Below are 26,342 nucleotides of genomic sequence, written 5' to 3' on the forward strand. Positions count from 1 at the left end.
ATTCGGCATTGGTGCTAGCTAATTCATTTCAAATCGTTCTCTCTAGTACGGCTACGTAGCATTCGCTTGCTAACCTCTTCCGCTAGATAAAAACGCCATACCACGTGCAGCTAGAGAGAAGCCTCGGCTTCCCCTGCCAAGAGCGCGATGGTTTATCCAGCTACCATGAACTAGTAAGGTCACCCTGCCTACCTATAACTCGGAACCGAGCTTAGGTAGGTAGTAGTTAGTTTCATCAACTACTGTGTATGTACCTACTTATGTTTCAAGCCAAGACATCCTATGATTAGGTAGGCTGTTGGGCTAGTCACAGCTGGACCGCCTCATGCCAGCCTCAGGATTCTTCAATAGCCGTAAAAGGTGCAGTAGCGGATGTTTCGTTACCTTAGTATCTCCGGATATGCCGTGCTCGGAGAAGAGACGGTTATTTTCCCTATTTCCACATCTACCTAGTGATGCGCTTGCCCATAAGATAGAATCAGTATCCACTTTGGTTTTTACCGACAAGCGACAGCGCGTCAAGGCGAACCGCGCGGGACGTTACATAGCTCTCGCCAAGCAAAATGCGGCAATCTATCTGAATTTATGTCATTGGAGCTGAAGCCGTTTTACAATGCCCCGTCTCTTTTCTCGAATCTATGATCTGCCCTAAACGCAATTGCGCAATATCCTGCGTTTGGCTCCTAATTATACCCATGGTGCGGATCGCATTCGCCTAACCGTCGGTGACCCAGCCGGTTAGCATATATATACAAAAAGTCTCTTATGCATTTATTTGCCGCCTCGAGATTTCATGCAGACGTTAGACTGATGATGATCGTCAGAGATTCTCGAAACCCCTTAGTCTAGGAGCGCCACCCCCTCATCATCTGGTACAAACTTCTTGCTGAAGACGTAGTAACTTGCTTTAACTACAATCAAGCACTTGAGACAGAGGATCTTTATACGACATTCCTGAGTTTCCGTCGTGGTCTTATAATCATACTATAGGGCCACTTGAAGATTCATAGTTGGCCAATCGCCACATGTGCATTTAAGCCATATCCTTTTGAGAACCTCCCAAAATGAGTCTAGCTGCAATTTGCCAATGTGTTGAAGTGCCTAATACTTCCACTAATGCCGACATAATCGACGTCAATATCAACATCGTCCATTCGATCGGATTCTTGAGCGACAGCCACTAGTCTACTTGCGTGTTCGGTAAGCCACAGTGGCATGCCTCGGTTAAAGGTGGACATATTATTGCTTAAGTTGGAGCCGCAGCTTATATCTTTAACTGGCAGTTGCTAACATTCAGGGTTCGGGAGGCGAAATACACCTACGCACCCGCATAAGCTCTGTTCAGGGCACTTCTGATAAAAAGGATACAAGACAATAGATGTAAAATCGTTTAGTTCAGAAGGTCATGTAAAATTGCATTTTGCCTCCTAACCCCTGAATATTGACAGCTGTTAGTCAAAGGGATAGCTCTGGGTTAGGAGATGGGAACCGAAACTGGCCTTCTCAACCCCCACTCGATTCGTATCCGACTCAAGCACTAGATCTGGTATCGTGCCAGGAATGTTTACTTGATCTTCCATACAAAAATAGATTTTAAACCGAATGGGATCGAAGAAAGAGAGCATTCGAGCTTTGCGGAGGATGAGAACGAGGTAAGCTATTTGTTTGATGGACCTGGAGTCCGAGTCTCGCAATGAAGCTCTCAGGTACGCTTGGAATGAGAGTGATATGTTAGATCACACCGGCCATTGCATCCTATTGGGAGCAGCGTGTCTCTACATCGAAAAACCCCAGCGCGAAGCATACCTGTTGACAGGATCTATGTCCACGGCTAGGTACCTAATCAGTCGGTTCTTACGCTGAAGTCGTACCGAAGTATACACAAAGAACATGGCAGGAAATGCACTCGGGACGGATCCACTGCCCCTTCTCGTGCTGACCTGGAAAACATGACACAGATAGGCTTCTGCTTCATTGTCCCAATTCGTGGCGTACATGAGATATGCTGCTGTGGAAGATGAAATATCCATTATGAGAACCACCGGTCTTGTGGTGAGCTACCTTGCCAAAGTCCGACTTCTCTGCGGAGGCGTCGAACGAATGGAGTGCTGTCGAAGGCTTGCAACCGTACAAAGTATGGGTACGAAGCGCGACATCTTTGCTCAGCGAGTGCGCTCATTTACTTCTACGAGTAAATGGATTGTCGTATTGAGCGGCTCGAGGCGGTGTCTCTGCAGAGAAAGAAGTGAGGCCGCTGTATTCAAGATGCCCTCGATCTGTGGTGCTGCTGTGGTTGCTCCCTGGCTGCCATTATTAGACCAGGTGCCTACGGAGAAAGTTGTCGAATGACTGGGGAAACAGCCCTAGCTTCTGACCAACATGTTAGGCATTCAACTATTATGAAAATCCATGCAGCCAACACCATAACTTTCGTCACAGTCCACCCATGCTCGCCGCACCAAAGCCATTGCGTCTACCCCAAATTCATCGTCCTGGGCGAATTTATACGCCATGTCATTGATATAAGTCACGAATAGGTACGATTTTGGCTTCGGCTCTATTACCCCTTCATTTCGTGAAAACCTTTTACTTACTACTGCTCAGGGTACCCGATTCAAGTAAGCAGATTGCCGGCATGATAAGTGTGAGGATGTAAGGGATGCTTGGCCCGCCATGTATCTATGTGCCAAATGCTGTGTACCTAACATACCTTCGGAGGCTTGCCTATCTTCCCATAAATAGGGAAGGCAACTCACAGTTTACCTATGTAGATGTCCCTGGCCTCATACTCTTTGTTGCTTAGCGCGTCAATCCCTCACTTTGTCGCCTCATACTAGTATCGTGATGGCCATGGCGTCCTCAGTAGCGCCACACATCATATTTGGCTGTGGCGGCCTTGGTGACGAATTTGTCCGTGAAGATGCCGTGCGAGAGCTTCTGGAACTGCTCAAGGAATCGGGAATAGATCGGCTTGATACGGCCGCCCTGTACCCGCCCTCAGACATTGGTGCTTCGCAACGTCTCCTCGGACAAGTCGGAGCAGCGCGACTGGGATTCGTCATTGACACCAAGGTAAAAATCAGCATGTCTGGCTTTAAAGGTACCCTAGAGCCTGAGAAGATCGCCAAGTCCATCGCGGAGAGCTACGGGGCCCTGCAGTTCGGAGATGGTCAACGTATCAATGTCTTCTATCCCCATGCGCCGGACGTAGCCACGCCATTGAAAGATCAGGCGGCTGGTTTCCACGCACAATATAAAAAGGGGCTGTTTGACAAGGTAAGCGTTTCCAGGCCCTCGCAGAACAAGGAAAAGAAGAGCAGTAAGGTCGATACTGATTTTAGCTACAGCTGGGTGTCTGTAACTTTCCTGCTGATATGCTTGCCGAGTTCATCGACATCTGCGAACGTGAGGGGTATGTTAAGCCGACCGTGTACCAGGGTCTGTACAACCTCATCGATCGCCGACACGAAGGGTCGGTGCTTGATCTGGTCCGCAAGCATGGCATGCAGTTTGTGGCGCATAGTCCGCACGGCAGCGGTTTCCTCCACGGCGCCCTGACGTCCGGTCAAGTGGAGGGGACCCGCTTCACCAAAGGGAATATCATGTCAACGGACGCTCGGCGGTACGACAGTGATAAGAATCACGAAGTCATCCGATTTCTCGATAAGGCGCTTGAGCCGCACGGCATCTCCAAGCCGGAAGTAGCACTACGTTGGCTCGCCTTCCATTCGAAGTTAGAGCCGCAAGATGCCATTATTTTCGGCTCCAGCAAGATCGCTCAGGTCAAACAGAACGTGGGGGCACTTCGGAAGGGCCCACTCCCGGAAGATATACTTGCAGTGCTGGATGACGCTTGGAATATCGTTAAATAGTCTGAAGTGAGATGCCCAACAAGGAATGCCTATAAGCTTAAGATTTACTACTCTCATATTTACCTATGATGTACTTTGACTGCGTTTCCAATTTTTGTTCTCCACTTATAATAAACCCAATGACTTTCTATTAATTGGGGCATAGTAGATGTAAGTAAAAAATAACGCCGGATATAGGACATGGGTGAAGATCCTGGGGCCCCCTATTTGTACTGTCAGTACTGTGTATACGATGAAATATTCCCATTGCCACTTACGTCGTCCACCCCCACCCCCTAAATAAATAAGCCTTGCGGAAATATTATCGATGAACCACCTAGGCTAGCGTGGCTACTTCATCTGCCATACAAATACATACAGGAAAAGCCTTTTGTCTACTTTGTTCTAAGATTACCTAACTATCAACAGGTCTCCCCAGGACCTCCCACGGTTTCCCACGGGCCGAACTCCGGTCCTACTAGACCCACAGCTCCGCTGACACTATCAGGTATGGATCTCTAACCGCTCCTAGCAACTTAACCTCCTAACACCAAGAAGTCTGACACTCATAACCTACGCCTATTTCAACAACCAGTCCAATGCCATATTCGCCACACAAAACAAGCAAGTGAAAGCTCCAAATTATGCGCAACTCACAATAGTTAACTACCTATAATTAACCATTGCAGCTCTCCGCGATGCGTCTTAGCCCAGAACGCAGGACAAGCCGTATTCTTTACCGACGTGATTTTTGGGGTACAGGTGACTCTACTGACGTAGATGGAGTGGAAGCGTGGTGTGAACCATCTATCTCAGCATAGGCTAGGCGCGCCTCGGCAAGCCTACACTCTGAAATAAGTCGAAGGGGATGCGTCGCATCAAGTGTTGTTTCTCGGATCTGGACTACGTGTTGAAATAGATCGATAGCTTGTTCTATTTGTCCGTTTTGTAGATATGCCCTGGCAAGCTCATGTTGCGAAGCAAGTCGATCGGGATGCGTCTTATCAAGTGTTGTTTCTTGGATCTGGACTACGTATTCAAATAAATCGACAGCTTGTTCTGTCTGCCCGTTTTCTAGATATGCGCTGGCAAGCTCATGTTGCGAAGCAAGTCGACTGGGATGCATCTCATCAAGTGTTGTTTCTCGAACTTTGACCACTTGCTCTAATAGATTAATAGCTTGTTTTGTTTGCCCGTTTTCTAGATATGCGTGGGCAAGCCCATGTTGCGAAGCAAGTCGACTGGGATGCATCTCATCAAGTGTTGTTTCTCGAACTTTGACCACTTGCTCTGATAGATTAATAGCTTGTTTTGTTTGCCCGTTTTCTAGATATGCGTGGGCAAGCTCATGTTGCGAAGCAAGTCGATCGGGATGCGTCTTATCAAGTGTTGTTTCTCGAACTTTAACCACTTGCTCTAATAGATTAATAGCTTGTTTTGTTTGCCCGTTTTCTAGATATGCGTAGGCAAGCTCATGTTGCGAAGCAAGTCGAGCGGGATGCGTCTCATCATACATCGTCCTTCCAATCCGGACTATCTGCTCGAATAATTTAACCGAACGCTTTATATTTCCCCGCGTACGTGCGTTCCTCGCGCTTAAATCAAAAATGGGTAGGAACCTCTCACTCATATTGTCGTCATCGATACGTAGTTCGGAAAAAAGATATTGGAGAAGTTCTTCCAGCTTTTGGTCATATCGTAATTCATCTAGTAGCTGGCCAATTCGGACATATACTGGTAATAATGAATCGCGCAATCCTCCGTGGGTGAGTGAGCTCCGTTGAAGTACTGATAATATGTGAAGTCCTATGTGATATTGATATGGCTCCCAATAAGGCTGATAGTATCGGGAAAGCGCGATGATGCACTGGCTCTTGAATAGGGATTCGTCTCTCTGGATCGCGTCCTGACGGAGATTTATCCAGCTGTGGATGAGTGGATGCATAGATACCGTCAACTTTCCATCAGTGTTGCTCTTTCTAATTAGAGCAAGAGATTCGAGCAGGTTCACAGCCTCCGACATACGAAACGCATCCCAAGTATGACTATGAGGTTCAAGGAAGTCTGGAAGTTGGGACACGTGTTCATTAGTTAGATCACTGATCTTATCACCAGGATATTTTTGAACGTTCTGTGCGCCGGTCCATGAGCCTTTAAAGAGATCTAGAGGTATTTTTTCGTAGTGTAGCGGCGATAATACTTGGAGAAGACACAACGAATCTTGAGCACACTCCGATTGTAGCGTGCCCAAGAGCTCGGCCGACGCTTCCAATGTTGCATAGATGTTGTGGTACCTCGATTGGTCCTGCGTTAAATTGAACCTGAGAAGTCGTTCTTTTTGTGTTTGGAATACGCCGGGATATTCACTTAATGTACATGCCCCCTGGGCGATGTACGCACCAGCCTGTAGTATGGCCAGCGTATGCGAACCTAGAATTTCAAGTACATTCTCGGCGTTGGATTTTACTGTTGGCGATTCTGAGGCGAGCTTCGCCGCTTGTAGGAGGAGATGAATACAGTCTTGCTTGTCCAGGCTGCCAAGGTCCTCGTAGCCGTCTGGCGCGTAGTTTTGGCACTCAGGGTTCCGGGACGTTATTAGAACCGCGCCTCGAGTGCCGGTGGGGAAATATTGTTGGTAGTCGACTTTTGGATTGTCGGCGTTATCCAAGATCAAAAGCCAGGGATGCTTAGGGTCGACGTTGGAAAGTTGACGTCGAGCATCATCAACTTCTGTTCCATTTGATCCTAACAATTTTGCGATGGCGACTAGCCCTGATTTCGCGGTAGAGTCGCTGCTAACATCTACCCAGAACACGCCCCAGAACCTATAAGAGGTAAATACGAGAGGCTAATGGTAAGGTAGTATCCAACCTACTGCTCGCGGAGCTCATCGGCCACCTTAAGGCAAACTTCACTCTTGCCCTGGCCGCCCATTCCGGTCAAGACGAATCTCCTCTGAGCACGAGGCGCGGGTGAGACGAGTACTTTTTTTATTTTCGTAATGAGGTTGCGTCGGCCGGTAAACATCGAATTGACGGACCGCGGGACAAGCCAGTGAACATTCCTAGCTAGATAAAGGATTCAGTCTATGATTCACAATACATTTTCTATTATTACATACGTTCTATTTCTAACGCGCGGTCGACCTCCTTCACAATGGTCCCTAAAACGAGTCGGCATGCAAGACTGTTAATTGAATCGAACTTGCAGATAGAACTGTGGTCAGCATGCGTCGCAACTTGCTTCTCGCGCGATCCAGGAAGGCCAAGAGTCGCGGAAGCCCTATCGACAATCTGGAGACGGGGCTTAGTGTTAGACAGAACGGTTAAGGGGTTGTTCGGTGCTGACTCACGATCCCTAGATTGCCATATGATTCCCCTTCAAAGAAGTTCACGACAAGGCAGTGTTCGTATAGATGTCGCGATTGTTCAAACCGCTTCGTTGCGTCATCCGAGTTTTTCTTGAGTGCATCGAGAAGCTTGTTATTCGGCTTTCGTGAGCCAACTCGAAAGATCTTCGCGACGACTTCGCCAATACCGGCGTAATTTCCGCCGCGATGAGGGGTAGCAAAGAAAACGAGGAGTCTGGTTGCCTCGATGATACATTTGCACGTGGTATCCAAATTTGCTTCGACGAGGGCCTATGCTTGTTAGCTTTGGGCGCCGCCAACGAGTGTTCATCGTGTGGCCGGTTTGCTGACCTCCTTAACCACTAGGCCGCCAAGGCTGTGACAGACGAATACAAGGGGCCTTTGCGGTGCATTCTATTCTTTTCGTGAGAAGGAAGCATCGTTCAAATGGAATATATCGAAGACTTACCTCCCGCTCAATGTTGAGCAATTGAAGCAGAGTCTTGGCATGATCGTCGAGCTTGATCGCCGCAGCATCCATGGCGGGGCTGGAGTTATAGGAGAAAAGCATGACTCGGGCTGGTTTCGTGAGTTTGCTAGGTAAGAAATCTTGTAGCCAGAGATTGCCGCCCGCCGTCCAGGTATCTCGCGCATGGTTAGGATTGTTCCTGAAATTTAGCCCGTGTACGGCCACGATACTAACAGAAGTTAGTTACTAGAAGAAGACGGAATTGGGGTAGAGCCTACTCTATCTCTGCGACGGCATGATCCGGACTATCTTCACTGCTGTCGAAAAGAACGTGAAGTCCATGTCCAGCCATACTGACATGGTTGTCTCCAAGAGACGCAGCAGCGGAATTGACGCGACGACTATACTGCTGTTACTGCGATTGATTATGATCCTAGAACTATGTGATAAGAAGGAGGGATAAGTAGCGATTTTTCAGCGCCATGGTGGACGGAGGGGGTGGCATCCTTATGAGTTCGATGGGAGGCTATGTCTGCGGGCGTATTTGATATCTGCGAATCAGCGCGTGTCCTGTCAACGCCACCGAAAGAGGGAGTAACGATTGGTAACCTAACCGCTTCCCCGCGCCTCATATTCCGTGTTTCTTGGGGGCCACCAGGCAGTGATCATTTAGCAATGAGGTGGGGGCCATAGTTCTGGGAGGAAACGAAATTTCTCTCTCGGTTTCCACGATGTTCCGCCAAACCAATATACGGGAGGGATTTCGTTAGAACTCGCGGCTCACCAACAAGCTATAATTCCAAGATCACGGATATAATAGATGTACTATGCTTAAGTAATTATATTCTTGATACTTACATATTAGGTATATACCTAATCCCCTGAACTAAATGAACCAACCAAACGGCGAGGCACTCGCTTATAAACAGGGTGCCATTAGATATCTAGCCTCGTCGTGGGGTACGTACTTGTCTACCTACCTAGGTAGGTGCTTGACTAATGGCTTAATTCAAGGTTCCTTTCCCTAAAACACGCCTCCGCGTTGATAAAAATATTTCTAAAGGGCCTTTGAAGAGGTTTACTTAGGGTTATTTTTCCCAGAAAAAAATTAGCCAATTAACGCCGACTACGGCTAGACAGAGTAATGCGTAAGTGCCTACAGGAAAGATTGGAAGGGATAAAGATGTTGTATTTGTTTGAAAGCTTTAGACCTTGGGCCTTAGTTTGAAGATCATAAATATTAGTATAGTATTAATCGCACTTTCTTGCCAAGTACACTCTATTTCCTACCCAGTAAGAAAGATTAAGTACCTGGAAAATATCAAAAACATCATATGGATTCATTATGGACATGTATAGATTGCTATATGTATACCTAGGTACGTACCTAGTTAACCAACTGGAGGCCACCCTTGGTGGCATCATAACCCCCGGTTTAGCCGAGCCGCAGGTCCGAAGGTTCGATTTCTCGATCTCGCAGTTCACCCCCTTTAAACCTTTCAAGGTTCAATTGAACAAACCAACCAGTCAACAATAAATCGCGAACTGCGAGGCGCTCGCTTCGCAGTTCGTGTGTATGATAAGCGTACGGCCTTCCCCCTTCCAACGCTTAACGTTCTTAGATCAAGTCAACTGTCGAAATATGGCACTTATGTAATCAATTTAAGCTCTTTGATCCAATTGGTGCACCTTGGTGATAGGTGGGTCCTCCCCTGTACCTAGGGCCAATCAGCGGCTATGGTTCTCTGGAGATATCGGGATCACACAAGACTAGCGGCGGACGTTAAAGGAACTGTTTCCTAGGTACGTATGTATGATAAGTGATCGTATAGGTATACCACCTCAAGTGGGGGTCTATCCGATTACCTAAGCACATGACCTAGTAAGGTCCACGGTGCATACTACCTTCGGTTGAATTGATGGGACGGCGGATGTTACGACTATCGACCAATGTAGGATCCTTCGTAAACTCAGGCCGTCCTTATATCTCACAAGTTTCCACGGTCATCACAATTTAACGACCAGTTGTTAAGGTTCCGTCTTCAAATGAGTTACTAGAACATAAAATATCATCATCACAACCAGCTAGCATCCGTTACAATGGCCGTCGAACCAGTCGTCGCAAAAGACGAGATCGGTGGGAATATTGCCAGTTCCATCACAGTCGCGAGCACCGAGAATGTTCCCTCAAGCCCCGGCCATATCAAATTCTTTCGGAGCACCCTTTTCCAGATTCTCATCGTTGGGATATGTGCCTTCTCCGCACCTGGGATATGGAGCGCTATGAACGGCCTTGGCGTGGGCGGTTCTCAGAGCCCTGATCTCGTCAATGCTGCCAATGCATTGCTGTATGCGTTCTTGACCATAACATGCTTCTTCACTCCGTGGCTTACCAACATTATCGGCTTTCGCTGGACTTTATCTCTCGGCACGCTTGGATATCCCCTATATGCGGCTGGCCTCTATGTTAATAATCGATTCGGCTCCACTTGGTTCGTTTATGTTGGCGCCATAACCTGTGGTATCACCGGTGGTTTCTTCCTTTGTGTGGAGGGCGCTATCGCAACGGGGTACCCTGAATCACACAAGAGAGGCCGGTATGTGTAAAGGTGTTTATGGATTTGATAATATGGATCTGATAAGCTAATGTTCACATTAGTTACATCGCTACCTGGTTTACGTTCCGCAACCTTGGGAACATCGTTGGGGGTGCTATCTCGCTGTCCCTAAACATTAACGTTACGCAGCGCGGTCAAGTAGGCTATAAAACATACCTAGCGTTTATCGCAATCCAATGTCTCGGTTGTGTATTCGCCCTCCCTCTTTCAGAACCCGAGAAAGTGCGGCGAGATGACGGGACTCGCATCAAGGTAATAAGAGAGGTTGCTTGGCGTACAGAGGCTCGCGAGATGTGGACCCTGCTGAGAAGCAAATCAATCCTGCTTCTTACGCCCCTTTTCTGGTACTTCGGATGGGCCCAAGCTTATCCGGGTACCTACCTGGCGACATACTTCACCGTGAGGTCGAGGGCGCTTGGCGCTTTGCTATCCGCCATCCTCGGGATCCTTGCTACTTGGCTCGCTGGGACATTGGTCGACGTTAGTTGGACGAAAAAGAGGCAGACGCGCGCTGTTTGCACCTACATCCTAATCGCAATGCTCAATAGCGCAACGTGGATTTGGGCGGTGATAATCCAAAACGAATATCGAACTACACGTCCGGTTCTGGACTGGGACAACCAAGCTACTTTCGGTCGAGGCTTCGGTGTTTTAATGTTAGAAAGGCTCAGCGTAGGGATGGTAGAGAACTACATCTACTGGTGTATTAGTAACCTATCGGATTCCCCCGGCCAGCAGATCAGGTACAGTTCTCTACTTCGGGGAATTGAGACTGCCGGCATCTGTTTAGGATTCGGGGTCCAAGCTGTTCCTACTGCTCTGGTTGCTACAGCCAGCATAAACCTGGGTCTCTGGTTCTTTGCGTTGCCGTTTAGTTACTATGCTACTCTGCAAGTAGTTAAAAAGTTTAACGAACTCGATGAGAGGCCTGGTGAAGAGGGTGAAGTGGGACAGCACACTGCTAATACTTCAGAGGTTTAGATTATCTCCTTTGTTTGGCTTGCACGTTAGAGGCATCTCGTCGGAGTGGTTTATTGTTAGTATTGATATGAAGGCTACTAAGAGTCTTCATGGTCGAGGCGTTGAGCTAGGTGGAATGGTTTTTAATACGAAAGATTCACGATAAATGTTTACTTTCTGTTGCTTACGTATTTCTGGAAAGATGTATTAGAATCTACCTCCTATTGTTTACCTAACCTATACCAAGCCTACCGCAATTACCAAATACAGAGACACCTGATCTCTAGAGATTCTCGAGGTGCTTCATTCTCCGTACCAGGAAGTTCTAGGCTAGAATGGAACGATCCGCCTCCAGCAACAAAACCTCCTTCTGCGTCACTGTCGAAGAACCTCAGAATTAATACCTCCTCAGGAGTCTGTTTATCTATCCAGTGCCACTTGTGGTTCTCGGAGTATCGGATTACAAGACTTTCGGAGAGGTGTCTCTCATTCGTGCCCATCCCTAAACATGGGAAATAGATGTCAACAGGCACACAGTCTTCTTTACTAAAGCTTCCTTGGCCTATTACTGCTAGTGGGTCCCGGTCCACAATCTTCAGGGGTCTCCATATTGAATAAAGTGCCCATCGAGGACCCCCACAGTCCTTGTAACTCTCTTTCAAATCTTTCCCATCCTTAAGCAACGAGTCTTCATGCTGTATGATATCGGTTGCAGATTTGGCGAGGTCTGGGTGAAACTTCCGAATGTGAGTTCGCGCGCCGTTTGGCGAAAAGTCCAGGTGGATCTTGGAAGCTGGGCTTGCGCCGCCATATTTGGGATTGAATCCGATGAACTGCGGAAAACCGGTTTCCAGCTCGGAAGCTTCGTCCACTTCCTCTCCATGAGTGGCTAGGGAATCTTTTTCGGTCCAGGTAGAGGTTCTTAGTAAAAAGGATTCCGTTATGACAGTCTTACATCCAGTAATTTGTTTCATCATCTCAGCCGTATGAGGTATGAGGTACTGCCTAAGGAGCTGGGGATCCTTGAAAGACTGCGAGTTGTAGGACGATGCATGAAATGGAGTAGGGTGATGAACAGCAGTGAACCCATGAGTGTGGAGCTGAGCATGGTCGACATATTGTGATAATTCGGAGACCTTAGGAAGAGGACGCACACTATGAAGAGGAAGGAAGCGTTCATCACCAAAGTCTGTGAGGGCAGGAAGATGGAAATTGTGCGGACTTGTCTGGGGCACATGCCCGGCTGCAACGTAGCGTACCTGTTTACCCAGCACTGGTTCTGCGCCAGAAGCCTTCCTCGTCTCTATTACTGTTGTTGTGGACATTTTATATCGGAGTGGGCTAAGCTGGTGATATGAGTAATTAGATAATTGAAGAAGAGGGGGAGGGACGGTGGACGACAGTACCGAATATACGTAGCTGATACGAACAAGGGATAGGAGTGGGAACCCCCGCAGATAAGATAGATGGAATATTTATAACACAATAAGACGACTCAAGTCCTATTTTCGTATGAAATATGCATACGATGCTGGCACTGAAGTGACGGGGAAATGATTTTAAGATACGGGTATTATACGGGTTTGCGATGAGTATTCAAGTACTATGAGTAAAGGTTGAAATACCATTTACTTTCAAAAGCTTGATAAGGACACATGCGCTGGTATCTACCTTGCCATACCTAGGGAGTATAGCCAGTATATGTCGGGTCGCATACAAGTCAAAGCAAGAACTCTTCGTGGCATCTCCCATCCCAGTGCAGCTAGCAGATGTTCTGGAAGGGGTACAGGCTAAAATGGTCTTTGGAACTGGTCGTGTTAGCATGTTCAAGGAGACGCCTCCTGTTACTCTCGGTGAGTACCTCGTGGAAGCGCTAGAAAAAGGTATCTACAAAGTCGCTCCGCCACCGGAAGTTGTATCTGGGAAAGGTCACCATGGTATTCAGGACGCAATGGATATCTTCAAGAAAGGTGTTTCGGCAAAGAAACTGGTCGTTGAGGTTGAGTAGGATATTTCCATTCGCGACTTGGATAGTTCAATATTTCGATTACTTGGGCATGGTTACCTATCCGCTTATTGAAATACAAGGACTAAAATACCATTTGTAGGCAATTATGCCCCTATTTCCTAGGAAGCACTTTATACATATGCTATTAATTGCATATAAAGATACTGTAGAGAATGTTTTAGAGAATAGGGATAACCTGCTTAATTGCATAACAGCTACTCCGGGTTTATTTATATTTACAGAGTAGATTATCCCGGTGTATTTATAATTACCTATTAACTCGTCGATCAAGTATATCTAGTTTTATTCTATTTTTATTTAATACATATTTAACACCATAATTATTCCCATTGTTGATCAAGCGAAAAGGCACAATCCAGGCGTGATACCTAATGATGCCTTACATTTGCATATTAGTCTAACCGATAAGCACTTAAGGTAATGTATATTGGAAGTCGAATTGACAAATTCGATTCATCTTGCATTGAACGCATCCCATTTAATAAAACCCAATGTCATATTCATCAAAACTTATGTGAATACTCGAGTTTTATATGTAAGTGGTTCGAATCCAGATTCGGATATTCACTAAGAAGCCATCCAGGAGAGCCCGGAAAACTACGGGCAAAGGATGGATTTGTCCTGCGCACCTTGGCGACGTTCCAAATGGCCGACACCACCAGCATCTCAACCCACCATTTGGCTAGCAAGGGACGAGAGTAGTTTCACGTGAGAAGTTGAGGATTCTTCTTTTACATGGGGCGCATCAACGCGATGTTTCATCGCTATCAAAGTGTTGGTGCGAAAACGAGTCAAAGTGCCTTTAGGCTCCTCATTGCGACACAAAATCTTTCTTACCACGTACAACGAATTCTAGAATAACATGCCTAGTCCACGGGCTTCTCCCATGAGGTCTTTCTTCAGAAGCTTTGAGGGTAAGCACATCAGTTTCTTCCCCAACCTGCCCCCGTACTCCGATCCCAGGGCATCCTCTCGGTCCTCCCAAAGCCATGGATCCCCTACGCGCAACTTATGCGCCTCGATCGGCCTGCCGATCTCTATGCCTTCTGCTTCTCGTATCTCACCGGGCTGGCCTACTCCGCCTGTGGAGCACCCGAAACTCCTGAGCCGGCTTCCCTACTCAAGTTATTCGCGATCTTTCTCCCTTTCAGCATCGTCCTCCTCGGCGCCGTGTGCACATGGAAAGATACCACCGATCAACACATCAACCGGCACGTAGCGCGAACCCGGCACCGGCCTCTCACCCGGGGCGCCGTCTGCGCCACCGAAGCGAACGTCTTCGCTCTAGCGCAGCTCTCCCCCTCTCCCTCTTCCACAGACTTGCGCATCTTGCCCCAGCCACAGCTCGACACACCTCCACCGCCGTGATCCAATTCGTCTACTACGCGCTCATGAAGCGCATGTCGCATTACCCGCAGGTGGTCCTCGGCTGGACTGTGTTCTCCGCCCCGCTCCGCTCCGCGCCGACACGTACCCGTACGACAGGCCAACACTCGCGCTGTTCGGCGCGAACGCCCTATGAGCTATGACCTACGGCGCAGTCTACGCGCACCAGGACGTGGCGGACGACGCGCAGGCTGGCATCAAGAGCATGGCGCTGCGGTTTCGGGACAGCATGGAGGCGCTGGTCAGCCTACTCTCAGTCGTGCAGGTCGCCTTGCTGGGGCTGTGCGGGATGTGGGCTTGATTCGGACTTTTGTAGGTGTGGCGGCTGCGATGGCCTATTACGTGTACGAAGTCGATCTAGGACGCCCCGATAGCTGCGGTATGTGGTTTCGCAGGCAGTTTTGGATGGTGGGCGCAGCGTTTGTGGCCGGATTTGTTGGGGAGTAGGTACTTTTCACAGATGGAATACCTAGGTAGGTATTTTAGCTCTACTGAAAAGTGAAGTACCTACCCATGGCGTAAGACGCCGGAATGAATTGTTTCGGTATCTATCTACCTACCTACCTACTCAGCTAAGCAAATAAACCTCTTATTCCGTATTAAATTCTTAGTCATGTATCTCTTAGCTCAGTAAATACTTGTCAAGTCTAACCCCTTTTTCAGAAAGTTTTGTCTCTCCTAGGTAGGTAGGTAGCCTGTTGAAACCATGATCGATACCTACTTGGGTACTTACCAGGTAGGTAAGTAATTGTGCATTTCTATCATTCGGTCAGAAGTTAACAGCATTGTCCTATCTAAATTATGGGATTGGCCCCTCAGTCTGCGAGTCTGCTACTTTGATTGGGTCTTAACAATACTTCCCTTGAACGAAACACCCTGCAGCCAATAGCTCAACTCAGCCACTAGCACGGCCTCTCAGCTTCGCTTCTATCTAGTTACTTATTCTATCGTCCGCCAGAACGTATTCCTATTTATCCCTCTTTCCTTTGCAATACGAGTCACATACCAGCTCATTTCATCTATGGTATAATCGTTAACGGAAAAATGGTCGACCCCGTTGGCATTACGGGAACAGCCGTTGGCATAATTTCGCTCTGCGTCCAGGTATACGGCGGTATAAATAGCCATTTGGATGATTTCAAAGACCGAGACTCTTACGTCATTCGAGTGACAACCTATCTAAATCGCCTACGGGACTTGGTTAGAATAATTGAATCCGTTGCTCCATCCTTCCAAAATGAACATTCTACCCCGAGCCAAAACGTCGTCCTTTGCTTACGGGACTGCGAAGTCCAATTGAGAGCCCTAGATATCGAAGTTCAGAAATACCAGTCTACACCTTTTACGGATTTCAAAGGAAAGCTCAAGGAGACCAAGAAGAGATTTCAATTCCCTTTTGGCCGCCCCGAATTAGAGAAACTAGCTGATCATTTGGACCGAATAAATGGCCTCCTCTTAGTAGCAATTCAGGGACTAGGCTTGTATGCTGCCACCTATTTCCAATATACGCGATATTCATTTTTATTAACTAGCTTCGCAAAAGACACGTTCAATCCGAAAGCAGAGATAAGCTCATAGAGCTTGGAAATTCGAGCCGAGCTACAACAATTGAGCTAGCGACTGTCCACAGCAAGCTTAACGAGATCCGTTCCAAAGGGGACAGCCTTGAAGATAACTTGAAAGGAAGTCAAGTCGCCATTGCGGCAATATCACAAGATATACAGGCCCTGTCACTTATCGACACCAAGGTCCATCCATCAGCTCCTCAAATCGATCAGATACAGGCCGACGCCTCCTCTAGTGTGACTCTTCTACACGAGTTAACTGCAAACCACCAGAAAAACACGTCGAAACTCGAAGAAATGATAACAGAACTAAAAGGCGCCATAGTTCAAACTAATCAGACATCACCTGGAGAAAAGTTCTTTCAGATGTTGATGTCGAAGCCTGACTTTCTCAGGAGTTGTCAAGATGGTTTTGCCGCTACCCATACTGGCCGAGCCAATACTCGAGAACCAGGCCTTCCTACTCTGCAACGTGGCCAAAAACGTGTAACAAATAGCTGTGTGTGTCGTTACCGTCGCCAAAAAACCCGGCAGCTCTCTGGGTGGCGCTTCTTGGCACGTTTTGACGAGAAGATTATTTGTCTTCGCCACGAGCCTGGGTGTCCCAGGTTTCGGGACTCGCAGGTAGAAAAGCAGCACACGACTGGCGTCATCTTCACAGGTTTGCATTGCATACTGGACGTCGCAGTTGAGGCCAGTTTTACGCGGAAAACCGGTGCTGGTGGTGCTGGCATCAGCCCCGTGTTTCGATATTACGGCATGGTAGATACATGTCGATCTCCAGCATTTCGTATCATCCGGGCTATGGTATATTTCTGTTCATGGATCGCCATTTGCGAAAATAAAGAGGGTGCCAGTATTGAATTAGCTCTTCGGAAGATTATCTGTGATAGCACATCAAGGCTACAGAGCATCTTTGCTTCCGGACATTCGTTGCCGACAGACGTTAACATATATGGGCAAACATTAATTGGGACGGTTTTAGCAGTACGTTATCCGCAGTAGTACCTATCCATATACAAGAGAAAAGTTATTATTAACATTAAATAGGAAATGTCTCCTAGAAGCATAATACCGCTTTACATCACTCATCAAGCAGTATTAGCACTGTTAGGCCTAAACGTGCCCTGTATAATCAGTGCACGTGATAGATTATATTCGTAAGGTATCCATTATTGTCCAACAAAAAGGGAAATGACTAATTTTATAGCTCTGGTATAGGTCGTTGTGTCGCGTTGGCGAACCGCCGCGTGGATTACGTCGTAGACACATTGGCCCCATTATTGATTCAGAATCAACCCGAAGATTGTATTTGTGGGCTGCGTTGGTATTGGATGCTACGGGAGCATAATAAACGGCGTTGCCTTTTTGAGCCAGAAGGTATGGCTGAAGGTAAGGATATTTACCTACTTGTCGAGTTGAATTACACCGGTAGTAACTAATTCTGATAATCACTGGCAGCACTTGGTCTTGACAGTCCTTTGTTTGAAGCTCTAATTCAAAAAGATGAACTGTTACTTAAACATGTTCTTCTAACACTACCAAAGTTGCCCGACTCGTTTATGTCAAATGGACTTTCAGCACTCCATATCGCAATCTTTTGGCCGCAAGGACTGAGAATGATTCTTGATTCCCATCCAGATATCGATCTAAGTATGAGATGCGATGATTGCACCCCGTTGAAATTGGCTATACACTCAAGCGAGGAGATGTGTCACGAAAAAGGTAGATTATGCCGAAATTGTCCTTGTGCTGAATCAACCAAAATATTGCTGGATTCTGGATGCAAGCTTTCTTATGATGCTATCGCATGCCTGAGTGAGAAGAGCTCGCCAAAAGTCGCCCAGACTGTGCTGAGTCATATTAAATTATGGCGAGAAAGTTTGATGGAACTAGCTGAAAGGGAGTTTGTCTACGAAAAACAACAAGTCGGCCTTCACAGCTCATTTGTTTTGGACCACGCAGCATCCAATATAATCCAAAAACTTGAATCGAGGGGAATTTCCCCTTTCAGAGAATTTCAGTTGGATCAATACGATTATCGTCTCCAGCCACGAGGCCCTCACGGCTCAGGTTCTATCTACCACGATTTATTCGCGAACAACTTCATACCTATAAGTAATAGCCGCCTCAAAGCTGATATTGCCTTCGACCTCGGTTTCAGAGATATAGACACGTTCTATGATCAGATGACGCCAGTTATGCTACCACATTTACCATCGGACCTTAGTGAGTGGTTTGTCGCACATGGCGCAAACACCACTCACTTAGTGCCGTATAATTGGTACGTTTATGATCTAGAGGAAAGGTTGCCTCAACGAACTTTCCGACACTCAGTCCGATCTGAGCTTCCGCGACATACAATTTCTCATCGCTTGATGAAAAGAGTTGGGGAGGCATTGGCACAATATTGTGATGACTTGGAAGTGCCAGAGTGCTTGTCGTACATGATAAGCCTCACTAGCAGATTTAGTACTCTGCAAACAGGTGATGGCTGTCAATGCGGTTGCTGTGGCCCGGAAGGTTGCATTCCATTCAAGTTAATCCTAGGAAGGACATTCTCATTTCTAAGGGATAATATGATGGAAAGTATCTGCGATGTCTTGGACTGTGTCTTCTCCATTCCGGGTACTCTCGAAATCATCGACCCAGCTCCACCTGTCGCGAGCGCGATAATACGAGCACTCACATTCGAAGCCTTAGAGATGAGGCATACATGTTGCGAGACCATATTCGATGAATTCCATGAATTCGATGACAGGAAAAGTTTCGACGAGTTCTTCGAATCTTATGGCGATGATTTTCTCGACATACACGATGAGGATAAAACCCTCCTAGACGAGCTTGACGATATTGTGGCAGAATTTATGGACGAGTTCCATTCTCAGGGGCGTCCCCTCTTGAAGTTCCTCCGGGGCCATTGGATGGATCGTATGGTCCAGATTAGAGAGGAGAAAGAAAATAGGCGCTTGACTCAAGAAGAAAGAACGGCCGTTAAGGAATTAGGAGTAATGCTTATTGAGGATTCAAAGGGTAGTGTCAGGCCAATAATACAACAGAAATCCATAGCAGAGATACTGGATACTTTCGCTCGCCGAATGGATGATATCCACAAGTAGATGTTCACTGAAGAAAGAGATACAAGCACTGACGAGCTTCGAATGAAGGAAGCGGGTTATTTAAACTACTTAGTTATATTATTGTTGTTTTAGGGAGTGGGCATTTCTTACCTCTTTCACTTTCAATCAAATTAGAAATATCTTCGGAAACAGGGAAGCCCCAGTCAGTGTCAACCATGTTTACCGCCTTACCTACCTACCTTTTACAGTCTATTAGGTACTTAGGTACCTAGTTTATCAACATACCTACTAATATCCTTAAGTGCGAACATATGGCTTTAAAAGTACCTTCTACCCTTTCATGGCCGTTTTCTGTAGTAAGTATACTTACAGGCCAAGCCGTCACGTTCCAACCAAACGAGTCGAGTCTCCAAGGCCTTATGTTGACATGACGTACTAAATTCAAATAAAAAAGCGCAGAAGAGAGCCATTTGAATGATGATCTATCATATTAAGATGATGCTAGACTGCATAGCCGACCCGGTCCGACCCACCATCGGTTCTCTAAGGAGCATAGCTACCCCTCATCTTGTCCGATATATATCTAATGACATTTCCTTCCTTTCCATGCCCTTATGAATTGTTCTTCTTCCCAGAGACTTCTATTTGCCAAACACGAGTCCAGTCTGTAATTACATCGACAAGTCATCCCATCGGTATGGTCTAGGAAGCACCTGCCATCATGGAGCTATCTCAGTATCAAGGTAACGTTGGTCAATCGCATGGCGGGTGCTCGATGCTCTCGATCCTGTCAAGGTCACTCCCCAATTCCTAATGGAAGGATGGTTTAACAGGAGAGAGGCATCTGGGCTGAGATTACACCGTTCAAACTTGATCTGGATAATTCCAGCGAAAGGACATGCTGCTTTCCCCTCCCCTATTCTGCTTGGGCAGCTTAGTATTAACTGTTGCAGCTTCGCTTGATCCACCATGTCTACCGACAAGATTACCTTCTTGACCAACTGGCAAGCATGGAGGCATCTGCAATGGACGAACGTTGACTAACGGCAGCAGGCACGCGACGCCGTACCATGCCCCTCTCTACCTAGCCCAGGCCAAGGGGTACTTCAAGGACGAAGGCATTAAGGTGGCTCTTCTAGAGCCCAACGATCCGAGTGTACGTTTCATGGGTGTGTTCTCATAATGAATTAGCGCTCATGTGAAGCAGGACGTCACCGAAATCATCGGCACCGGAAAGGTCGACCTTGGCTTCAAGGCCATGATCCACACCCTTGCCGTAAGACCGCTATTTCATAACTCTTTGTGCCAACCAAAGCTAATAAATCCCATCCAGGCAAAAGCCCGTAACTTCCCGGTCCTTTCCATCGGCTCGTTGCTCGACGAGCCTTTCACCGGTGTCGTGTACCTCAAAGACAGCGGTATCACCCCCGACTTCACGACTCTCAAGGGCAAGCGAATCGGTTATGTTGGCGAATTCGGAAAGGTGTGCTGCCCTTACCTTCTCTCCGTCGTGCTTCACTGACCCTTGCTTAGATCCAGATTGACGAGCTTACTTCTCACTACGGCATGACCCCAGCCGACTACACCGCCGTGCGCTGCGGCATGAACGTGTCCAAGGCCATCATCAAGGGGGAGATCGACGCCGGCATCGGCCTCGAGAACGTGCAGATGGTCGAGCTGGAGGAGTGGCTCGCCTCCCAAGGCCGCGCCAAGAGCGACGTGCAGATGCTGCGCATCGACGAGCTCGCCGAGCTGGGCTGCTGCTGCTTCTGCACCATCCTGTACATCGGCAACGAGCGGTTCCTCGCCGAGAACCCGGAGAAGGCGCGCGCGTTCATGCGGGCCGTCAAGCGCGCGACGGACTTCGTGCTGGCGGAGCCGGCGCGGGCCTTCGCCGAGTACGTCGAGTTCAAGACGGCCATGGGCACGGAGCTCAACCGCAAGATCTTCGAGCGCTCGTTCGCGTACTTCTCCAAGGACCTCAAGAACGTGCGCCGCGACTGGGAGAAGGTGACCCGGTACGGCAAGCGCCTCGGCGTCCTGGACCAGAGCTTCGAGCCTAACTACACCAACGCGTTCCTGTCCTGGACCCTCGACGGCGAGTCTGCCGACCCGACCGGAGATCAGAAGCGCATGGTGGTGCTGCAGAAGGACGTTGCTAGCAACGGCGGTTTTCACCGCCTTGAAGCTGGCGGCGCTAATGGGACTGCTGTCCAGGCTTAGGGGGTGTGACGTGATTCTCGGGAATACTTTACCGCGTTCGCGAAACGAGATTATTACCTACGCGCAGGCATTCGCTCTTTACAAATAAGCCTCCAGGACGCTCCTTACGTCATAAGTAGGATAGTTGCTCTAGTATGGCGACGTATATCAGAGCCAAATAAAATAGCAACAGCGGCTATGAGTCTTTTAGTACAAATGTGAAAACTTGAAATTCTGTAAAAGACCTCGTATTAAGTTCGTCGTTACGCGTTTGGGGTAACAGTATAGGTATGCACTTAAACGTATGGATATGCTAATCTGCTCATCCGTCTAAGTGCATATAAGGTAGAGAAATACAAGTGAAATTCGTATAGATACGTAAATATCTCAGCGTTAATTCCCTTGTTTAAATCATATCTTGGTTTCCTGCAGAAAAGAATTAAGGAAGATAGAATGTTGTATTGTTGTTTTAGTCTCTAAGCTCTAAAATCTCCGCAGGAGATTTTAAATACCTCCCACAGTGCAAGTAGCACTTTCCCAGCTTGTACACTCCATCTCCTGCCAAGATCTCTCTGAACCCCACGCCAAGATGCGGATGAACATGCAATATTTATTGATTTAGCCAAGATACGACTATGCCTAATCCGGTCAAGACACCCGACGTCGCCGTCATCAATTCATCTAACCACCACCACCACCATCCCGTTTCTTCCACTTTCAAGCTCATAAGTCAATAAGCAACCCCCGAAGATGGCTGACTGCGGACTCCCCTTTCCCGTCGTTTGTATCCAGTGCGGCCGAGGTGTCGGCCTCTGCGGCGTCAAGGTCATCGGTGCGTCTCAATCAACCTTGGCTCCCCGATGCTACCGGTAATATCTACTAAGTACTAATCTTCACTAATTTCGGGAGAATAGGACCGACCATTGGTTTTTGCGTTGCCGTGTTAGCTGCCTTCATCTGTTGGCCTATCGCGCTCCTGTTCTGCTGTTTCACAGAGACGGGCAAGAAGTAAGCATAACCCTCATTCTCTCTCCGTATTGCTCCATTCTAAGATCCTAAATCTCATATTCGCAGATGGTTTTGGAAACCGTGTGATATCAACGCTCAAGTTTCAGACCTATTTCCAATCTGACCAAGGGGGAAGTCCACGGATTTAAGCACTATGTCAATTAGTGCCTAGGGCTGTGGATTGTATCAAGTCCGGTGTTTCCGATCAGCTGTTGACGAAAAATAAGAGTGTTTCGTTGAGAACAACATCACGAGAAGCTATGATCAAGCACTTCAATTCTAAAGCGGAAGTAGTTAATGTTAATATAATTCTTATTTCAAATGGATATAACTTTTTAACGTGAGATGGGCTCGGAACTGTGAATGATTAGCAAACTACCCGCAAGCCGCATTTACCTGAGATTGGCACTTTGAGAATGAAGTCGTCTTATGGAGAGCGCTTAATTATACGAGGTTTTCACAAATAGCAACTCGAGAATTGCTAACCTCGGCATCAACCGGCAGCTGGACTTTAGCTGGGACCTTTGTCATCGCTGAATCCTCCATAAATGACACCCTCCCCAGGCAGATTTAAGGGGGCAGCTTCAAGGGATTTATGTTTTTTCCGTGTTATAAGCGCCGATCGTCTATTCGTGGAACGCCTGAGCGCGTCGGCGGTGACGTAAGCCGCAGCCCGCAAAAGCGCAGGTCGACGTAGCATCAGCAGATCCGCCCGATCTGTCATTGGAGGAAATATCAGCCACTGCCGCATTGCATGCTACCTCGAGTCTAGAAAACGCATGTCAACTGATGAGGGGTCAGGCATTTGGTGGTGGGGTTTCCCCGTGAATAGCGTCAAGACGGTCGACGTAAACAATGGAATGCTACCGGGGCCGTGCCAAGATGAGGACAAGTCTGGCCAGCCGCGTCGCGGGTTTAAAAGCCCACGATGTTGCTGTTCTGCTGAGGTGGTCCGCTTGAGCTTGTTTCTCATCACAGACGTGCCCAGTAAAAGAGCCTCAACATGTTCTCCAGACGAAGCCGCCAACGCGCTCTTGGCCTTGTTGCCTCGAGCTCCCTTGTCGCCGCCGGGCCCTGCGACATCTACTCCTCCGGCGGTACCCCCTGCGTCGCTGCGCACAGTACCACCCGCGCCCTGTACAGCGCCTACTCCGGTGCACTCTACCAGGTACAACGCGGGTCCGACAGCGCCACGACCACCATCTCGCCGCTGTCCGCGGGCGGTGTCGCCAACGCCGCCGCCCAAGACACCTTCTGCGCCAACACGACCTGCCTCATAACCATCATCTACGACCAGTCCGGCAACGGCAACCACCTCACCCAGGCGCCGCCGGGAGGCTTCAGCGGCCCGGATACTAACGGCTACGACAACCTCGCCAGCGCGACCGGCGCCCCGGTCACCCTGAACGGGCAGAAAGCGTACGGCGTCTTCGTCTCGCCGGGGACCGGGTACCGCAACGACGCGACCACGGGCGTGGCGACGGGCGACGGGTCGGAGGGCATGTACGCGGTGCTGGACGGCACGCACTACAACGGCGAGTGCTGCTTCGACTACGGCAACGCCGAGGTCAGCAACACGGACACGGGCGACGCCCACATGGAGGCCATCTACTACGGCGACTGCACCGTCTGGGGCACGGGCGCCGGCAGCGGGCCGTGGGTCATGGCCGACCTCGAGAACGGGCTGTTCTCCGGGTCCAGCGCGGGCGAGAACGCGGCGGACCCGTCGATCGCGTACCGCTTCGTCACGGCGGCCGTCAAGGGCGAGCCGAACCAGTGGGCGATTCACGGCGGGAACGCGGCGTCGGGGGCGCTGGCGACGTACTACAGCGGCGCGCGCCCGTCCGGCTACAACCCGATGCACGAGGAGGGCGCCATCATCCTCGGCATCGGCGGCGACAACAGCAACGGCGCGCAGGGCACCTTCTACGAGGGCGCGATGACGGACGGCTACCCGTCCGACGCGACCGAGAGCTCGGTGCAGGCCAACATCGTCGCGGCCAAGTACGCCACCACGTCGCTGGTCAGCGGGCCCGCGCTCGCCGTCGGCTCGTCCGTCAAGTTCCAGGCCACCACGCCCGGCTACACGACGCGCTACCTGGCGCACACGGGGTCGACGGTCAACACGCAGGTCGTCACGTCGTCGAGCACGACGGCGCTGCAGCAGCAGGCCAGCTGGACGGTGCGCACGGGGCTCGGCAACAGCGGCTGCGTCTCCTTCGAGTCCGTCGATACCCCCGGCAGCTACATCCGCCACTACAACTTCGCGCTGCAGGTCGGCGCCAGCGACGGCACCAAGCAGTTCAACGAGGACGCGACGTTCTGCCCGCAGGCCGGCCTCAACGGCCAGGGCAACTCGATCCGCTCTTGGGGATACCCGACTCGGTATTTCCGGCACTACTCCAACGTGGGCTATGCTGCGAGCAATGGTGGCGTGCAGACGTTTGACGCTACTACTTCGTTTAACGACGATGTGAGCTGGTTGGTTAGCACCGGCTTCGCTTGAGGTTTCTGTTTGTAGGGACAAGGGTCGAATTTTGTGTTAACATTCTTATATATTATTATGAGTATCATTGTTATTAGGTCTATTTTAAGTAATATCGACGATTCAAATAAGATTCTATGGATGAATGTTAGGTATTGTGACACTTGAAAAGCTTTTTTGATGAACTCGTTTCTGATTCTACGGGTAGGTATTAGACCCATTCAGAATTGATTGGAGGGATAGGGCAGTTTGCTGGAAGATGCGGTATGAGTGTCGAGGGAATCTCTTATATAAGTACGCATCCCTGCCCAGATGCCACGTACTCTATCTATGAGTATACCCATCTCAACGGTAGTTTTCCAAGTCTTCTAAGACGACGTGTCCTAGAATGCCTGTTCATACCGCGTCCCACTTAGTCCAAGTGAGGAAATCATTATTCCCTATCTACATCAAATCCAGAACACCCCTAAGAACAAATACGCAAGTGACAACGAATACACACTAAACGAGTCGTGATAAGCTCATGGGGCTAATTTTATATTACCATCTAATATATAATTAATATACTAAGTATAGCATTTAGTTGCGGATGTATCCATGCGGCGATGGTCGCGAAGGGCTACGACTTCTCGGCATCGAGACACCACCACCCAAGCCTCTTAAAACCTTGCCTTATTACCCCGTACTAGGAATAAGCGAACTCCATTTCCAAGGCCACATGGTCAATGGTCGCCATCGCGGTCGATGTGACAAATGTCAAGTACGGGACTACGGGAAGACCCTACACTCCCCCACAGAGCCGTTACGGAAGGGCCGAAGATATTTTCAGACCGGCCGTTTCAAATATGATCACGGAGGTTCCGAGTCCCCAAGGCTTTTAGGGAGCCTCCATGTTATTAAATGTAGTCGTAATAGATACCCCAGTTATGCTTGACTCGCTAGAGGCTCCACGCCAATTGGTTGGCGCTAAGCCGACGAGGCATGAACCGGTCCCGCACCGAGGATGATGCTGACTCGTCCGTTCATAGAGGTGAATACGCTAATCCATGTTCTCCACGCGGCATTGGCGATGTCAGACTGCGTAGCGTACGGGCCGTCGTCGATGGCAGGTATGTTTGATGTTTCAACTAAACACCCAGCTAGATCGATATCATGATTCAAACCTCTCGCCCTACCACTCCCTAGTCACTCGCTTGGACATTATGAGGTATTGGTGGCGTGTTAGCACCGCATTCTCTCTCTTAGGAGAGGTGAGGGAGAAATGAGAGTTCCGGCTTGTCGAGATGGGTATATAAGATGGACTGGACTGGCTTCAACTTATCTCGTTTTTTCTCCTTCTC

The 26,342-nt window shown here is 48.7% G+C and overlaps 10 protein-coding genes across 10 annotated transcripts; 8 read left to right on the plus strand and 2 right to left on the minus strand.

The window, feature by feature from the left end:
* Positions 1 to 2,662: 2,662 nt before the first annotated feature.
* F4807DRAFT_384846 (putative aldo/keto reductase) lies at positions 2,663 to 4,230 on the plus strand. Its single transcript, XM_047995823.1, has 2 exons — positions 2,663 to 3,276; positions 3,348 to 4,230. The coding sequence occupies exons 1-2, from the start codon at positions 2,845 to 2,847 to the stop codon at positions 3,870 to 3,872; spliced, it is 957 nt and encodes a 318-aa protein (XP_047856514.1). The 5' UTR covers positions 2,663 to 2,844; the 3' UTR covers positions 3,873 to 4,230.
* F4807DRAFT_472814 (TPR-like protein) lies at positions 4,074 to 8,021 on the minus strand (the record flags this gene model as incomplete). The annotated part of the gene is made up of 7 exons (XM_048003046.1): positions 4,074 to 6,676; positions 6,727 to 6,919; positions 6,973 to 7,144; positions 7,204 to 7,491; positions 7,552 to 7,614; positions 7,670 to 7,898; positions 7,948 to 8,021. 7 exons carry the CDS (start codon positions 8,019 to 8,021, stop codon positions 4,588 to 4,590), a joined length of 3,108 nt encoding a protein of 1,035 aa, XP_047856515.1. The 3' UTR covers positions 4,074 to 4,587.
* A 1,467-nt stretch (positions 8,022 to 9,488) lies between these two features.
* On the plus strand, positions 9,489 to 11,386 carry F4807DRAFT_384765 (MFS general substrate transporter). The gene is made up of 2 exons (XM_047995821.1): positions 9,489 to 10,266; positions 10,329 to 11,386. The coding sequence occupies exons 1-2, from the start codon at positions 9,770 to 9,772 to the stop codon at positions 11,266 to 11,268; spliced, it is 1,437 nt and encodes a 478-aa protein (XP_047856516.1). The 5' UTR covers positions 9,489 to 9,769; the 3' UTR covers positions 11,269 to 11,386.
* F4807DRAFT_384542 (GA4 desaturase) lies at positions 11,387 to 12,837 on the minus strand. The gene is made up of 2 exons (XM_047995820.1): positions 12,654 to 12,837; positions 11,387 to 12,593 (listed from the first exon to the last, which is right to left on the minus strand). Exon 2 carries the CDS (start codon positions 12,570 to 12,572, stop codon positions 11,505 to 11,507), a length of 1,068 nt encoding a protein of 355 aa, XP_047856517.1. The 5' UTR covers positions 12,573 to 12,593; positions 12,654 to 12,837; the 3' UTR covers positions 11,387 to 11,504.
* A 908-nt stretch (positions 12,838 to 13,745) lies between these two features.
* F4807DRAFT_417212 (uncharacterized protein) lies at positions 13,746 to 15,374 on the plus strand. The gene is made up of 2 exons (XM_047997209.1): positions 13,746 to 13,811; positions 13,860 to 15,374. Exon 2 carries the CDS (start codon positions 14,288 to 14,290, stop codon positions 14,642 to 14,644), a length of 357 nt encoding a protein of 118 aa, XP_047856518.1. The 5' UTR covers positions 13,746 to 13,811; positions 13,860 to 14,287; the 3' UTR covers positions 14,645 to 15,374.
* Positions 14,646 to 15,198, plus strand: F4807DRAFT_384861 (uncharacterized protein). Its single transcript, XM_047995825.1, has one exon. It carries the CDS (start codon positions 14,795 to 14,797, stop codon positions 15,107 to 15,109), a length of 315 nt encoding a protein of 104 aa, XP_047856519.1. The 5' UTR covers positions 14,646 to 14,794; the 3' UTR covers positions 15,110 to 15,198.
* Positions 15,375 to 15,456: 82 nt separating the features above from the next.
* On the plus strand, positions 15,457 to 19,582 carry F4807DRAFT_417216 (uncharacterized protein). Its single transcript, XM_047997210.1, has 5 exons — positions 15,457 to 16,143; positions 16,206 to 17,214; positions 17,278 to 17,387; positions 17,438 to 17,619; positions 17,689 to 19,582. The coding sequence occupies exons 1-5, from the start codon at positions 15,707 to 15,709 to the stop codon at positions 19,344 to 19,346; spliced, it is 3,396 nt and encodes a 1,131-aa protein (XP_047856520.1). The 5' UTR covers positions 15,457 to 15,706; the 3' UTR covers positions 19,347 to 19,582.
* A 194-nt stretch (positions 19,583 to 19,776) lies between these two features.
* On the plus strand, positions 19,777 to 22,102 carry F4807DRAFT_417218 (NMT1 protein). The gene is made up of 6 exons (XM_047997211.1): positions 19,777 to 20,002; positions 20,261 to 20,311; positions 20,361 to 20,463; positions 20,515 to 20,583; positions 20,641 to 20,790; positions 20,841 to 22,102. The coding sequence occupies exons 2-6, from the start codon at positions 20,277 to 20,279 to the stop codon at positions 21,528 to 21,530; spliced, it is 1,047 nt and encodes a 348-aa protein (XP_047856521.1). The 5' UTR covers positions 19,777 to 20,002; positions 20,261 to 20,276; the 3' UTR covers positions 21,531 to 22,102.
* Positions 21,968 to 23,064, plus strand: F4807DRAFT_417222 (uncharacterized protein). The gene is made up of 3 exons (XM_047997212.1): positions 21,968 to 22,341; positions 22,424 to 22,517; positions 22,584 to 23,064. Exons 1-3 carry the CDS (start codon positions 22,260 to 22,262, stop codon positions 22,639 to 22,641), a joined length of 234 nt encoding a protein of 77 aa, XP_047856522.1. The 5' UTR covers positions 21,968 to 22,259; the 3' UTR covers positions 22,642 to 23,064.
* F4807DRAFT_417224 (Arabinosidase B) lies at positions 23,065 to 25,562 on the plus strand. Its single transcript, XM_047997213.1, has 2 exons — positions 23,065 to 25,154; positions 25,211 to 25,562. Exon 1 carries the CDS (start codon positions 23,521 to 23,523, stop codon positions 25,021 to 25,023), a length of 1,503 nt encoding a protein of 500 aa, XP_047856523.1. The 5' UTR covers positions 23,065 to 23,520; the 3' UTR covers positions 25,024 to 25,154; positions 25,211 to 25,562.
* The last annotated feature ends 780 nt before the right edge of the window (positions 25,563 to 26,342 follow it).

The sequence above is a fragment of the Annulohypoxylon truncatum genome (genome assembly GCF_022578515.1).
Source record: "Annulohypoxylon truncatum strain CBS 140777 unplaced genomic scaffold F4807scaffold_8, whole genome shotgun sequence".
NCBI lineage: Eukaryota > Fungi > Ascomycota > Sordariomycetes > Xylariales > Hypoxylaceae > Annulohypoxylon > Annulohypoxylon truncatum.

What these genes read in the sequence shown, in the direction of transcription:
- F4807DRAFT_384846 (XM_047995823.1), top strand. Translation starts at nt 2,845, where the DNA reads ATGGCCATGGCGTCCTCAGTAGCGCCACACATCATATTTGGCTGTGGC. An exon ending in AAAAGGGGCTGTTTGACAAG is followed by an intron (nt 3,277 to 3,347) that starts GTAAGCGTTTCC and finishes TTTTAGCTACAG; the next exon opens with CTGGGTGTCTGTAACTTTCC.
- F4807DRAFT_384765 (XM_047995821.1), top strand. Translation starts at nt 9,770, where the DNA reads ATGGCCGTCGAACCAGTCGTCGCAAAAGACGAGATCGGTGGGAATATT. An exon ending in GAATCACACAAGAGAGGCCG is followed by an intron (nt 10,267 to 10,328) that starts GTATGTGTAAAG and finishes TGTTCACATTAG; the next exon opens with TTACATCGCTACCTGGTTTA.
- F4807DRAFT_384542 (XM_047995820.1), bottom strand. Translation starts at nt 12,572, where the DNA reads ATGTCCACAACAACAGTAATAGAGACGAGGAAGGCTTCTGGCGCAGAA.
- F4807DRAFT_417212 (XM_047997209.1), top strand. Translation starts at nt 14,288, where the DNA reads ATGCGCCTCGATCGGCCTGCCGATCTCTATGCCTTCTGCTTCTCGTAT.
- F4807DRAFT_384861 (XM_047995825.1), top strand. Translation starts at nt 14,795, where the DNA reads ATGAGCTATGACCTACGGCGCAGTCTACGCGCACCAGGACGTGGCGGA.
- F4807DRAFT_417216 (XM_047997210.1), top strand. Translation starts at nt 15,707, where the DNA reads ATGGTCGACCCCGTTGGCATTACGGGAACAGCCGTTGGCATAATTTCG. An exon ending in GCAATTCAGGGACTAGGCTT is followed by an intron (nt 16,144 to 16,205) that starts GTATGCTGCCAC and finishes GCTTCGCAAAAG; the next exon opens with ACACGTTCAATCCGAAAGCA. An exon ending in GCACGTGATAGATTATATTC is followed by an intron (nt 17,388 to 17,437) that starts GTAAGGTATCCA and finishes CTAATTTTATAG; the next exon opens with CTCTGGTATAGGTCGTTGTG.
- F4807DRAFT_417218 (XM_047997211.1), top strand. Translation starts at nt 20,277, where the DNA reads ATGTCTACCGACAAGATTACCTTCTTGACCAACTG. An exon ending in ATTACCTTCTTGACCAACTG is followed by an intron (nt 20,312 to 20,360) that starts GCAAGCATGGAG and finishes TAACGGCAGCAG; the next exon opens with GCACGCGACGCCGTACCATG. An exon ending in CCATGATCCACACCCTTGCC is followed by an intron (nt 20,584 to 20,640) that starts GTAAGACCGCTA and finishes AATCCCATCCAG; the next exon opens with GCAAAAGCCCGTAACTTCCC.
- F4807DRAFT_417222 (XM_047997212.1), top strand. Translation starts at nt 22,260, where the DNA reads ATGGCTGACTGCGGACTCCCCTTTCCCGTCGTTTGTATCCAGTGCGGC. An exon ending in CTGCGGCGTCAAGGTCATCG is followed by an intron (nt 22,342 to 22,423) that starts GTGCGTCTCAAT and finishes TCGGGAGAATAG; the next exon opens with GACCGACCATTGGTTTTTGC. An exon ending in TTCACAGAGACGGGCAAGAA is followed by an intron (nt 22,518 to 22,583) that starts GTAAGCATAACC and finishes TCATATTCGCAG; the next exon opens with ATGGTTTTGGAAACCGTGTG.
- F4807DRAFT_417224 (XM_047997213.1), top strand. Translation starts at nt 23,521, where the DNA reads ATGTTCTCCAGACGAAGCCGCCAACGCGCTCTTGGCCTTGTTGCCTCG.